This window comes from Thunnus maccoyii, chromosome 7 (assembly GCF_910596095.1).
Source record: "Thunnus maccoyii chromosome 7, fThuMac1.1, whole genome shotgun sequence".
Taxonomy (NCBI): domain Eukaryota; kingdom Metazoa; phylum Chordata; class Actinopteri; order Scombriformes; family Scombridae; genus Thunnus; species Thunnus maccoyii.
Window position 1 is genome coordinate 30,662,052 of NC_056539.1, and position 13,406 is coordinate 30,675,457.

At 40.1% G+C, this 13,406-nt stretch overlaps 1 protein-coding gene across 3 annotated transcripts in view; it reads left to right on the plus strand.

Annotated features, from left to right (window-relative positions):
* The first annotated feature begins 2,584 nt into the window (after nt 1-2,584).
* The window catches only part of LOC121900995 (adenylate cyclase type 1-like), a 59,342-nt gene continuing 48,520 nt past the window's right edge, over nt 2,585-13,406 (plus strand). For 2 of the 3 annotated variants that reach the window (XM_042417599.1, XM_042417600.1), the window contains exons 1-3: nt 2,588-4,574; nt 6,177-6,326; nt 11,678-11,796. In XM_042417599.1, coding sequence (XP_042273533.1) covers nt 3,960-4,574; nt 6,177-6,326; nt 11,678-11,796 — 884 coding nt within the window. In that variant the 5' untranslated portion in view covers nt 2,588-3,959. Of the gene's footprint in view, nt 4,575-6,176; nt 6,327-11,677; nt 11,797-13,406 lie in introns of all 3 variants that reach the window. The other variant, XM_042417601.1, reaches the window with a different exon arrangement.

Here is a 13,406-nt window from a genome sequence, read left to right on the forward strand (position 1 = left end):
AACAACTTGAACAGTTTAACCACCGCACCATGGACACATCTATTTATATAGCACCTTACACACAGGAAACGCACTGACTTACATTAAGAGAAATATAATTAGAGAGAGAAAGCAAAGACCTTAAATGGCGCTTACTATTTTATCACCTGTATATGTGCCTATAATGTCAAAAAAAGGGAAAGTCAGTGAGTTAAATCTGAATTTAAAGAGCTGCTTAAACGTCTCAATTTCATATGTTTCTGTCTTCGGATCCAGAGGGAGACTTTTCCGCAGAAAACCTGCAGGAAACTTGCTTTTTTTTAGGCCAAAGGTTAGTCTCCCAAAAGCCCCTTTTGTAAAAAATGTATTTTATTTTGCTTCTTTTTTTTATTCAACAGCTTAAAGTACAGAGAGACTGGGACAGGAAGAATACACCACATTTATTTAAACATTACTCTGGCTTCAGTTATAATTATTATAATATTATAACTGTATGATGAAACAGATCTTCTTCTGCCTGGAATCAGCTGCCTGTGATTATTAAACTGATTAAAAAGTAGCTGCTAAAACATAGATGGATGAATTAGGTAATTAGTAAATGGGGGTTAATATTAATTATTATTATTATTATGAGTTCTTAAAGTGTGTGATTGTAAATAAATTGCATAATGTAATTGTTCTTCAATTTCAGATAATACAAAGTCAACATATATAAATAGGTAATCTCAATGATTAATTCAACTTTAAACCTTTGAAAACAGAATGTTTTCTCACATCTCATCCTCTTAGTCTGAGTTTTTGTTATAGTGGACAGCAGACAGCATTTCTTGGAAGCATATCAACCATATATAGTATTCAAGTCCATGAAAATGTTTAGTACTGGCAGTTTAAAATGTGAGACAGTGCAGGGACAGGAGTGTGTGAGCTCCGGCTGCAGCGTTCTGCAGCATCACGGCATCAAGACCCACCAGATGAAATCTTATTATTCTGCCTCCAGATGGGGGTGAGATTGTCTTTCCGCTTACTGTTGTGATGTCGACTCTTCAGCCTATCGATTTAAAATGCGCTGGACTATAGTGGATATTGACCACGTAGTAATTGACTGTGTGCACGTAGAGACTTTTTGTTAGCAGGGCTCAAAGTGCTTCGCATTGACTTCTTCATTGATGAGGCAGTCCATTGACTTCCTCAGAGATCTTAGCCATCTGAGGCACATGTGCATCAAAAAAAGCAAGGTCATCGGTCAGGCCGCCGACACACACCCTGCTTTTGTCTTCAGACAATCCGTACGTGTGCTAAAGAGCAGCTTCTTTTAGGTTTTTAAAAGCCAGTTATTTTTGGCTTCCTGTCTGATCAAATCATTAAGACTGATGTAAAGATGGAGACGTTTGTGAAAAACAGGTACTGGTGCAGGATTTTACCGTCATGTGAATCCTTTTCACATTTCAGTCTGGCTGACTGATCTAAATGTCCTCTGATTCAGTTATTTCTGATTTTTAATACAATCATATTCATGTGAACGAGACCACTGAAGCCCCCACGTTCACTGTGGTTTTGTGGAAATTTGATGAATACTAATTTTGTTTGGGAATATCTGAATATTTGCTGCCGATGCACAACAGAAGCTGACATTCTGACACCTGACCTTGAAAAATCCTCCTTAGTGAAAGAACTTGTATGATACGTGTTGTAAAATAAATGGGTTTGAAGATCAGTTCATTACGTTGGAGAAGTTTGATAAAGTATCTGTAAGAAAGAAAGTGATTCACAAGGTTAAACTCAACTGAGCAAATGAGATTAAACCACAGTTCCCTTTTTATTGTGGAATAAAAATCATTATTGTACTAAAAAATGTCTTTATGATCTATCAAAGAAGAATAAAGGTGCACCTGTCGTCATGTTAGAGCTGGTATACTGCCTCTTCATATTGAGACAGGAAGAAGAATGTCAGCTGTGTGATCTGGGAGAAATGGAAAAATGAGCATTTTTATACTGGAAATTTTGTGATATTTTGTTTAAGGATACAAGTGTTTGATATATATGACATTCATTGACAGAAATGGTTTGAAAAATCTTCAAATTGGCAACATATTTGGAGTTCAGGAAGAAGACCTTGTATTGGTAACAGCTGGATGATTACTATTGTTTTTTTAAATTATTAGATCATCTGATTTGCGTTCAGCTCTTCTCTGTAGCAGCCGTACTGTAAATATTGATGCGTTGGTAAAGGTTTTATAATCTCATGAGAGATTTGCCGTGAGATGGCAGGACACTTAATCGTTATTTTTTTCATTCTGATATTTGCTTGTATGATAAATATTCATAATTTAATTTGTGTTTAACCAAATGATCACACAGCAAAACTGGGGCTCTGTCACATCCATGCACAGGAATACTGTACACAGTGGGGGAGGAACAGGAGGTTAAGCAACCTTAATCCACCATGCATATGAATCAGTAGACATATTCCTCTACATACTGTATTCTTGTCTGTCACTTTGTAAATGTCTGTTTTTTGTGCTATAAATGACTTATTATTATTGTAGCCTTTAATCCATCTGTAGCATAAATATGTTGTAATTGTGATGGTGACACTGAGAAAAATGAATGATGCACATTAACCTGTCACACACTTTTCTACACATTTAATGCACATAAAATATTTCCCATTATATACAACTAGAGCTCTTAATGTGATATACCAAAACATCTGTGGATATCTTGAAGAGCTCTGCTGTAAAATCCTTTTACATAATTTACACAACAATCTCACATTTCTCCCTTTTTTTTTCTTACATCCCACATTTTAAATGACTTTTTCTTCTTCTCAGTTATATTCCTGCTAAATGGCTTCTACTGTTTATCTTTCCATATTGCATATTTATATGTCCTTCTTTGATAATATTGTTAATTATATTTTCATTGATACGGGCCCTTATCTTGTATTTGCTCTGCAAAGAAAACTTGAACTCACATTAAATAACCTGCAGTCAACGCACTGAAATACACAAAATATGCACAAATGCATTAATATGCAAATATGCACAAAACATGCCCTCATCCATAACAATGGTGCATCGTATTTTTTCATGATGCACGTCACAGTTCTTATATTTTCACTGTTAATTCGGGAAGAGAGGACTATTTTTAGCCTCCCTGCACGACCATTATCTCTCTAACGTTTTTTTTTTCCTGTTAAATCTCTGTGTGAAATGAACACTTGACTCTGCAATAAAATATATGAGGGGAAGAGATGCGGGAAAGACCAAATTGTTGCTATATTGGAGCATCCACCGGTGCAGCTGGTCTATTTTTAGCCGGGAACTACATCAGCTCTGACTGCAGACACTGTGAAGGGAAATCACCAGCGCTGTTTTTTGCTGCTGTCTTCACCAAACCGCTGAAGCAAATTAAAACCGGGAAGGACAGTGGGACATGATGTTTACTGTTTATGTGTTGGACAGAGAGAGAGAGAAAGAGCTGTGCGTCTCAGAGGCGAAAGAAAGAGAGAAAGTCACCCAGGGAAAAAAAAAATCAAATTATTTTTTTGTGATGAGGGCTGTTCTCTGAGCCTCGTGGTGAGATGTTTTGATTATCATCATACGCAAGCGTGATCCTTCCTATGAGTCCTGTTGGAGCGCAGGATCACCGGCAACCCTGTCTGAGGCGCAGCAGGAGGTCCAACTCCTCCTGAGAGGAGGGAGAGAGGGGGAGAGAGAGAGAGACAGAGAGAGAGAGAGAGAGAGAGAGAGGCGTGCTGCACATTGGTCGGGCTACTTTTCTGACGACACACCAACAATCGTCAACCTGTAGGGCGCGCGCGGTGCTCTGCTGTCTCCACTGCCACCCTCTCCCCTCTGACACCGAGCCCGATCCTCGGACATCCAGGGACGCATGAACTGGGAGAGGGTGCCGGTTCGATCCCCGTGCGGAGAGGAGAGGTACCGGAAAGTTGAGAGGTCGTGCGCCATCCCCGCTTCATGAATGGCCGGAACATGGAGGAGATGCCATTCGAAAGAGTCAAGACCCGGCGGAGGAAGGGTCACTGCCCAGCCGGTGCACCCCTGGGCGCCATCGCCTGTGAGGACGAGTTCAACAGCCACGAACTGGAGGCTCTCTTCCAGAACTACAACCTGAAGCTGGAGCAGACCGCCACCCTCAAAGCGCTGGCGGTGCTCATCGTGGCCGCGTCGTCGCTGTCCCTGGTGGAGCTGCTGTCCAACCCGCGTCTCACCTTGTCCAAGGGCTCCTACCCGGTTCACTGCGTGGTGTTCCTGTCGCTGTTTATCGTCACCAACGTCAAATACCTGCAGGTGACGCAGCTGCAGCAAATAGCGAAGCTGGCCCTGCTGTTCAGCTTCACCTTTGCGCTGCTCTGCTGCCCGTTTCCACTGGCGCTCGGTACGTCGGAGCTGGTGAACGCCGCTGCCCCTGAGCAAGGCGTGTGGCAGCTCATGCTGGTCACCCTCGTGGCTTACGTGCTGCTGCCGGTGCGGACTCTGCTGGCCGTGCTGTTCGGGGTGATGCTGGCTGCATCCCACTTCATTGTCATAGCGACGTCGGTCACTGGAAGGAGACAGAAGCTGTGGAGACCGGTAAGTGCTGCACCTGCGTCCCGGTCACTCATCCAACTCCACTGCCTCATGCTCAGTTTTAATTCAAACCATCATCAAATCAAAAAAAAAGTAGCCGGTTGAGTACTCTGCAACTGCAGTCCAAGTACACCTGGGCAGCTGCTCCAGTAGAACAGCGTGGTTGTGTTGGGAAGCTTCCAGTTATGAAGTTACTATATGAATGTGGAGTGGTGCTGAGAGGCAGCATGCTCGCTCACAAGACTTTCTCTGGAGAAGAAAAGGTTAAAACACACCAGTTATCGATTTTAGCTCCAGGATACTGTAGCTGTAAAATTGGAAACGAGCAGAAAGTTTAACTTTTGCGCACCAGAGTAATGAAGCAGACGAGGAGCTGTCCAGCTGCCGGTGCTGAAACAGGCTTCCTGCAGAGCCTCAGACACAACTTACTGTTGATACTTGAGTGGTGCTTGTGCTCCAGATTGTAGGAAGAGGGAACAATTTTAGTGTATAGGATGTAATTTTCCGCACCACAGCAACCTTTTTTGGCTTGTGACCCTGTAAAATGAAGCTTTGTCAACTTGTGACCCCTTATCAGAGGCTGCAAATGTCACGATGTGGTCACCAGTTCAATGAAGGACTACATTCTCCCTCTCAAAATGTTTTATTTATAAATTCTGGGGGGTGTTAAGTCATCTTGTGTAGAAGAAATATATTTGTTCTGCTTTTGAATACTTGTGACACCTCACATTGATCTTGCAACCCCCAGATTTGGAACCATGCTGCTATAAGACAGAAAATTCCTGTGGTAGTGAAAAGATTCATAATACTTTGACACTCTTTATTAATTTTGCACTAAAGCACTGCTGCCCCTTGTGATCCTTTAAAAGTCCACTGGTGACCCATCATGACTGGATGTGTCAAGTTCAACCAAAGGGTGATCTCTGTCTTCATTTTATTTTTGGAGGTCACTAGTAGTTCACTAGAAAAGATTCGAGAAGTCTAAAAAATAAACTTTGTGTGGCAGAAATATGTTTTTTCCTGTTGATCCTTTCCCTTCATATTTTATTTTGGGTGTCCTGACAGTAGATTGGGATCCACTGCATTAATGCTAGTGTGTGTTTGCTGTTGTTTATTAGTTACAGTATGAACTGCAGTGAGGTTGTTTTGTTTTATGAGGTGTTGTTTATCTGCTCACCATACAGAAAAAGTACCATCCATCTGGCTGTGTAGGATTAGAGTGTGTCTTTGACCTTTCATCTCTGACCTTTTTGGATCGACAGAGTAGCTATAGAGTTCATTCTCCAAATTAAGTGTCCGGCAGGATCAACAGTCTAAGATTCATAATCAATAATGCACTTTGTCTGCTAGCCTTTCCACTGTACAGCTTTTGTTCTGTAAGTCACACCTATGATTCATGTTGTAATCCATGTGCTGTCCTCAATGTCTTCTATTCAATCCATCCTATGGATTAATCAAGGATTGTGAAATCTAATCTAACCGTGATGTATGCCTGCGCACATAAAACGCACATATGGACACGTGCGTTCCTTCAGACTCACATGCACATACAGTACATAGATCCTGCCGGCTTTGTTTGGCATGTCTGTTCTTGTTTGTGTGCAGCTGGTGGCCAATGCGGTGCTGTTCACCAGCGTCAACTTGTCGGGGGTGTTTGTGAGGATTCTCACCGAGCGCACCCAGAGGAAAGTCTTCCTGCAAGCCCGCAACTGCATCGAGGAGAGGTTGAGGCTGGAGGATGAAAATGAGAAGCAGGTGAGGCGTGAATATGCACACACGAAAAACACACACACACACACACACACACACACACACACACACACAAATGCACAGATAGAAAACAGCAGAAGGAGTGCAAGACGACACCGGCGCATCCACACGTTTCACCTCGTCTTGTGCGCGTATGTTCATGAAATATTCACAGTCTGTTGAGAGTTTCTTTTAAAGGTTTCAGGTGCCAATGTATTCTAACAACCTGCCCACAGGCACACAGTAACTATGACAGCAGCTATTTAAGGAAAGAACAATTACTGTGGCACATGCACCGGCGCCACACATTCCACCCCCTCTGCGCACACCTACATGGAGCGATTTAACTAAGGAACAATCAGGCAACTTTAACACACAGAAAGACTTTGTTATGCGCCGCACCCTCCTCACTTGCCATGTGCACGAAACCCACCTACACCAGTTGTTAAATAGAGAACTAATTATCCCATGTATATAATGCACTTCTATACATCTCACCTCTGTTATACAACGCTTGTGAGTGCACACACACACACACACACACACACACCTGTGCTTTGTAGATTAGATGATGATATGCTGTGTTTTCGCCAGCAGTAACAGGCTCCCTTCTGACAGGTAATTACACAAGCAGATTGCTTTCATGGCCTCCCTACTCCAGTAAAGGTCACAATTTATCTGGGTGAGAGAAACACACACAGACCCCTGATTGGGATCTATCAACATCCAGCCAACGGCGTGCAACCGGGCAGCTGCTGATGTGCCCATGAACAAACATCTTACATCTTGAATTTTTTTTTTGAATTTCACCCATCAAACAGGCCTCGGTTTGCTCCAGGTTCTGCTTTGAGCTGAATCCATAGTTCGTATTGATTGTGTAGGCTCTGTGCTGTATGTCTGTGTGGTAAATTGACTTCTCGGTTCAATAACAATCTCAGAACCCAGAAGCAATGCGTAGCTTTCTCTTGACTCACATGACGCTTTCAGAAACACTATTCATGACCGAAAACCACTGTTCCAAATTTGGCATTACTCTAAAAGTGGTATAAAAATGGTCAGTGTCTTACTGAAAGGTCCACAAAACAAAACAATCCCAACACAAGGTTGATTTACAAGCTTTTTCTGTTCTATCTGTTGACATATAAGCTCAGAAGCTGTCATGACTTCATTCATAAGAATTTCAAGACTACTAGTCCATGTTGGCTTAAAAAGCAAAGCATCAAACTTCGATATTGACCTTGAAAATAGTTTGACAAAATCATCCCAACTTTAAGGTCCACTTACTACCTTTTTTCAGAGCTCTCAGCAGCTACTAAACCTCCACAGATTCATCTCCATGACAACTGAGCAAAGTCCTGCTGATAAAGATCATCTGATATGGATGTTTGGGATTGGTTCGTCAAACTATTTCCAATGTCAATGACCTTTGATGAAGCTTATTACAAAAATGACTCATATGACTCATATGATATGTTTCAAAGTCTGGTTAAGTTTAGGAAACCAAAACTAGTTGGACAAGTTGAGGGAAAGAAGATCAGATATTTTGCACACCAAACCTTCATCCTGAGGTTCTGCAGCGCTATAACGATGACACACAACTTCCACCTTTGCTTCTTATTTAAATGAACACAAGAAGTCTTGTTAAGGAAAGTAAACGTAAGTTGTTTGACAAAATTTAAAAAAAAACCCTCCAAGTCCACTTACAAACTTTTTCTGGAGATTTTAAAGGCATCTTATGGTCTTCATCAGTTGTCATGGAGATAGTTCTGTTGTCATCGTGATATTTAAGCATGAAACTTTGGTCTTCTTTCCTCTTGTTTTTTATGCTCATACTATATACAATCAGCTGTTTGTCAAAGTTTGATTTTATCCTATCTTAAGTCACGTGATGACAGCTGAACTAATTTTATCCAATGATGAAGACCGTGAGATGCAGCTGAAAGCCCGGCAAAAAGCGAGTAAATGGATTTTGAGTTCAAATATTTTTTGTCAAACTTCTCTTTCCAAGGTCAAGAATGAACTTTCATGTTTAAACATAGTTTGTTTTTTCTGACCATCTGACAGTCTCGAAATTTTAACCTCTTCCATGTTGACCTTAGACAATATAATATTTATTTATTTGTTTGTTTATTTAACGGGGACAGTGCACATTAATAAACATTGCTGTAAATGCGCCAAGAGGCTATTTTTCATCTGTAGTCCCTGGACAGATGTTACAGAGTCACCCTAAAAACAGAATATGAAAATGAAATTGAAATTACAAAGTTACTGAAGTCTTTTATAAGCATGTGGAACAATTAATAAAATGAAGAAAGAAGAACATATATAATATTAATAAAAAACATCATTCAGGACATCCTTAAAACATGCAACACAGAGACTCATGATACAAGATATGCAAGACAATAAATACATGAAGATATTAATGTTAATAGAAAAGTACATTGAGCTGCATTGTTAGACACTAACTAGAACATGCAAAGCAGAAGCACAGATACAAAAAGCATGCACAGTATGTAGAATACATACATTAGTCTGACACAATAAAAGCAAAACCACAATAAGACATGCATGCAGGTACATGAAGGCAGACTGGCGGTAGCAAGATAGCAAGATAGCGACAGGTGACAGTAGACAGCAAGGCAACATGCAATATGTTCATGTGACTCTACTTTTAACATTATTTCATATGTGGTAAAGCAAATTTATAGCCACATGGTCATCTGTTGATGTAATAATCAGTTTGGTCACACAAGCACCAAACTACTTCCCAAAGCTTTGAAGTATATTTCCATTTTCCTGCACATGTACAAATGTCCTTTTTCTGACATTTCCATCACTGATGATTGGAAATTGACTTGTAGCCATCTAGTGAATTTCCTTCTCACCAATACTGTATGTATTTCAGTTTTAAAGATGATCTGTAACCATGTGTCATCACATTTTAAATAACTGTGTCATGATAATTGTACTTGTTCTTGTCTTGTCATCTCCATTTCATCTCCATTTTTTTCATTCGCATGGATATCTTGTGCGTTTCTGCTTCATTTTGGATTTCATGAACACATTTTACATGTGAAATTGGCTGTGTACGATATTGTTGTCCACTCATGACATCAGTAAACCTAAAGACAAAAACCTCCTCTCTCTTCCTCTTGACTGAGCTTTAGTTTCCCATTTTCTGCAAACAAATAGTTTGTTTGAAAGACACAAAGTTTTTGAGGGAATTGCTCCTTCTTGGAAATCCACATGTTAATGTGAGAGAACGTGAGCCGACGGTTCATTAATAAAGCACCATGAAGAGAGCCGTAGTCAAACAGAGCACACAGTGAATTAAGCCTGGGACATATTAGAGAAATGGGAATCATTAGTGTGTGATTATAACACGTTCAGGGAAGAGAAGTGGAAGAGATTAATAAAGCAGATAAATGAATTATTTTTTATTAAAATGACCACACCCTCACACTTAATTGGTTATCATGATTTCCACACCTGACACACTTTCACACACACACAAACAGCCTCTATCAGGAAGTGTGACGGCTGTTTGTAAAAGCTGCTCTCCAGCGTAGTTTTTTTTATTCGCAGGTGAGAGGCAGTTGTCTGAATGGATGTATGATGTGAAACGGTGTCAGACGGAGAACCAGGAGAGCCCCGGCTGCTTTCATAACTCTGCCTCTCAACAGCTATTGAGCAGAGCCACCTGATGATTCATCGTGCATTCACAACCGTTCGACATCCTACTAGAGCTGCTGCAACTGAGACTGTTGACACACACAAACACAAATATGCTGATCTACCATATATAGATGATACTTTAGGAAAGAGCTGCGTTCGATTAATCGATTAGTTGATTGAAATAAAGTTATTCTGCAACTAGTTTGATAATTGATTCATTGTTTAAGTAATTTTTTCAAGCAAATACACCAAATATGTGATTCTTCCAAGTTCTCCAATGTGAGAATTCACTGTTTTTCTAGCCTTACATTATAGCAAATTGAATATTTTGGAGTTTTGAACAAAAAAAGACATCTGATAACATCATCTTCTGCTCTTGAACACTGTGATCATTGTTTTTCATGCGATTCATTGAGAAAATATTCATCAGATTAGTAGACAATGAAAATAATTATTAGTTGTAGCGCTGCTTGAAGCTTGTGCCGAGAGGAGCTATTTAACTGAAAATTAATTCTTAATATATTAATCAGTTAAATTATTCTTCAAGCACAAATGTAAAACATTCTCCAGTTCTAGCTTCTCGCATGTTTTGGAATTACATTCATATTGGCCGATTCTGCACTTCACAGTTTACTGTCAATGTTTGGTGCCTGTGCAGGAAGTCTTTCATGGAGTGACGTGAAAAGTAAAGGTGTGGGAATCGATGGTGGTGGTGGATGTGTGTGTGTTGCACGTCTGATTTTCATGCAGGACGTTGGAATATAAATCTGGATTGGAGTATAATATTTTCTCCTGCTGTGATTATGAGATACCACATGATTAGAGCTGATACCGAGTGCGCTCGAGTCCATTCAGATCCACTTGAGTATTTAATATATTGATACAAAGACCCATGGCAGTAAAATGAGATGCTACCCAACCCGATTACAGTAGCATCTGGGTCGGATCTGTCTCATGTCAAGTCCCATGTCGGGTCTCGGCTCCTCAGAACCAAGTAGTTTGTGTTGCAGACTTGCAGTCAATATTCACCTTTTTATTAAACATAACCATGATTGTTCCCTAACATTAACCAGACTGTAATATGTGCAGATATTGTAGAAAAATATTTGATGAAAAAAACCATAATTCAAGATAATCTTATCCATTTTTCACTATTTTGTGACATTTTTTTAGGTCAAACCATCAACATTTCTAGATAAAACTTTAGTTTAATGGCTATTAGTTGCAGCCCAACCTCCATGTGGTCCAAAAATCCAATAACTTCAGTTTCTGTGGCCTAAAGAGCTGTATCTAACGATTATTTTGATTGGTTTACAAAACAACCTTACCTCAAGATTCACTCTGTTGCTGTTCTGGAGCTTTTGATCGTATCACAAGATCTTCCTCAGCAGATGGGCCTTGTTGTGAGATTGTTTTGTCACATTTCCAAAGTCAAGAATTAACTTTGAATCTTAATCGTTTTCATTGTGAATTAATGTGTTGATTATTTTTTGATTAATCAGTCCATTAATCCCCATGAATCCATTGTTGACACATCAAGGCAAAAAGCACAACTTTTATATATATTTTCTGCATAAACCTGCATGAATTCAATCATACATGATGTGCACTTGTGTCAATATCTTCCCAGTTTAAAGTTCCAACGCTGCCTCCTCTGTTTTAACCCCTCCCCTCCTCAGGAGCGTCTGCTAATGAGCCTACTGCCCAGGAATGTTGCCATGGAGATGAAGGAGGACTTCCTGAAGCCGCCTGAGAGGATCTTTCACAAGATCTACATCCAACGTCATGACAATGTCAGGTACGGGGGTGTCATGACAACTGTGGACCGCAGAGATGTACAGAAGGGGGCTGGGATGTTTTGATCCAGGTGTCACCTGCTGTGACGTCAAGGTCAAGAATAGAAGGAGAGCAGATTAAGATTAGCCATTAACGCAGATGCAATCAAACTACGTAAAGGTTAGAAAGAGAAAAGGGAACGGATCAGTGTTGCCTCTGCGGCAGATCCATAAACTGTTGTTATAGGTAGATCATAGACATCTGCACATTCTTGATACTGTTATCGGGCAGATTAGCATTTTATGAATCTGCATGAGACTCATAACTGTGTTCAAATTAAGTATTATTTTATTGCCAACCATTAAATGCATGAGGTTATTGTTTTGTTGAAAGCTCTGTAGCAACCAAATGGGAAGATTTTCTTCTGTATGTCTATAAAACACATTGGTGATATTTTGCTGTTTCACCAAAATGTATTTCCAGCTGTAATGAAACATGTTGTTTGTATTATTCAAAGACTGCGAAAGTGATTGGCTGGCAACTACCCCCCCTTCCCCCTGTGCTTTTTTCCCCAATTTTGAGTGGCAGTTCAGAATGGCTTGTTTCCACACATCAAAAAGTTGGTAAAAGAGGCAACTGCATGCAAGTTTCCGCACCTAATAATTACTGCTCAATTCCAACATTCGGTCACGATACAGGAAGTAGTGCAGCCTTTATGTCGCGAGTAACAATGTAGGGGTGGTTGAGGTGGTGAGTACAACTCCCATGCAAGATTTGATTGTTTCCATGTTTGAGTTTGCATCCCATCACAAACTTTTTATTTAAACCACAACAATTATCCTTCAGCTGCCTAACCTCATTAACCATAGTTTATTGGACATAACCATGATCTTTCCCAAAACCCTTCCAAACCATTCCATAGTTGGAAAGAATTTTGAAAACATTGTCAATGAGCATAAAAAAAAATAATGTAATTGAATGTAATTTTGGGGTTTTGCAGAATCGTCCAATGTCAGTATTATTGGCTGGTAATAGGTTTGGCAGCATTTGAATAACATCTCTAACAGCAAAACCCACCTCAAGTTGTAGGATTTGGCTGCAATTCTCTATATTTTTCTTATTGTCAACAAACCTCATGTGCAGAGCCAAACCAACAATGAACTGATCTACTTACAAGTATTGTGTGTGTGTATCCAAAGCCTGATATTTCTTATTCCTCTGTGCCGTAGACCTCTGTTGTTGTCCGAAAACTATTAAAAACACATCAGTGAGCCGCACCGTTGCACTGGGTGACATATTCCTTCATTATTAGGAGTTTGGGCATGTTTAGTTAGTTTAGAAACACCTCCAAAGACTGATAACAGCGATCACGTTTTCAGCCTCCGGAGAGTAGTTCTGTGTAGAGCAGACGCCACTGAGCATGTGCGGGAACGTGGTTCTGTTTACAGAGCTTTGCTAGCTTGTAGCGCTACATTTCACGACCTTTTGACTTTATACTGAAGTTCTTTGAGAAATTGACAGTGTAGTGTGTTGCTTGGGATCTGTGACATTTTATAGACTAAACAATTAATTAATCAATTAATCACAAAGTAGTTCTCAGATTAATCAATAATGAAAACAGTCTTTTTTTAG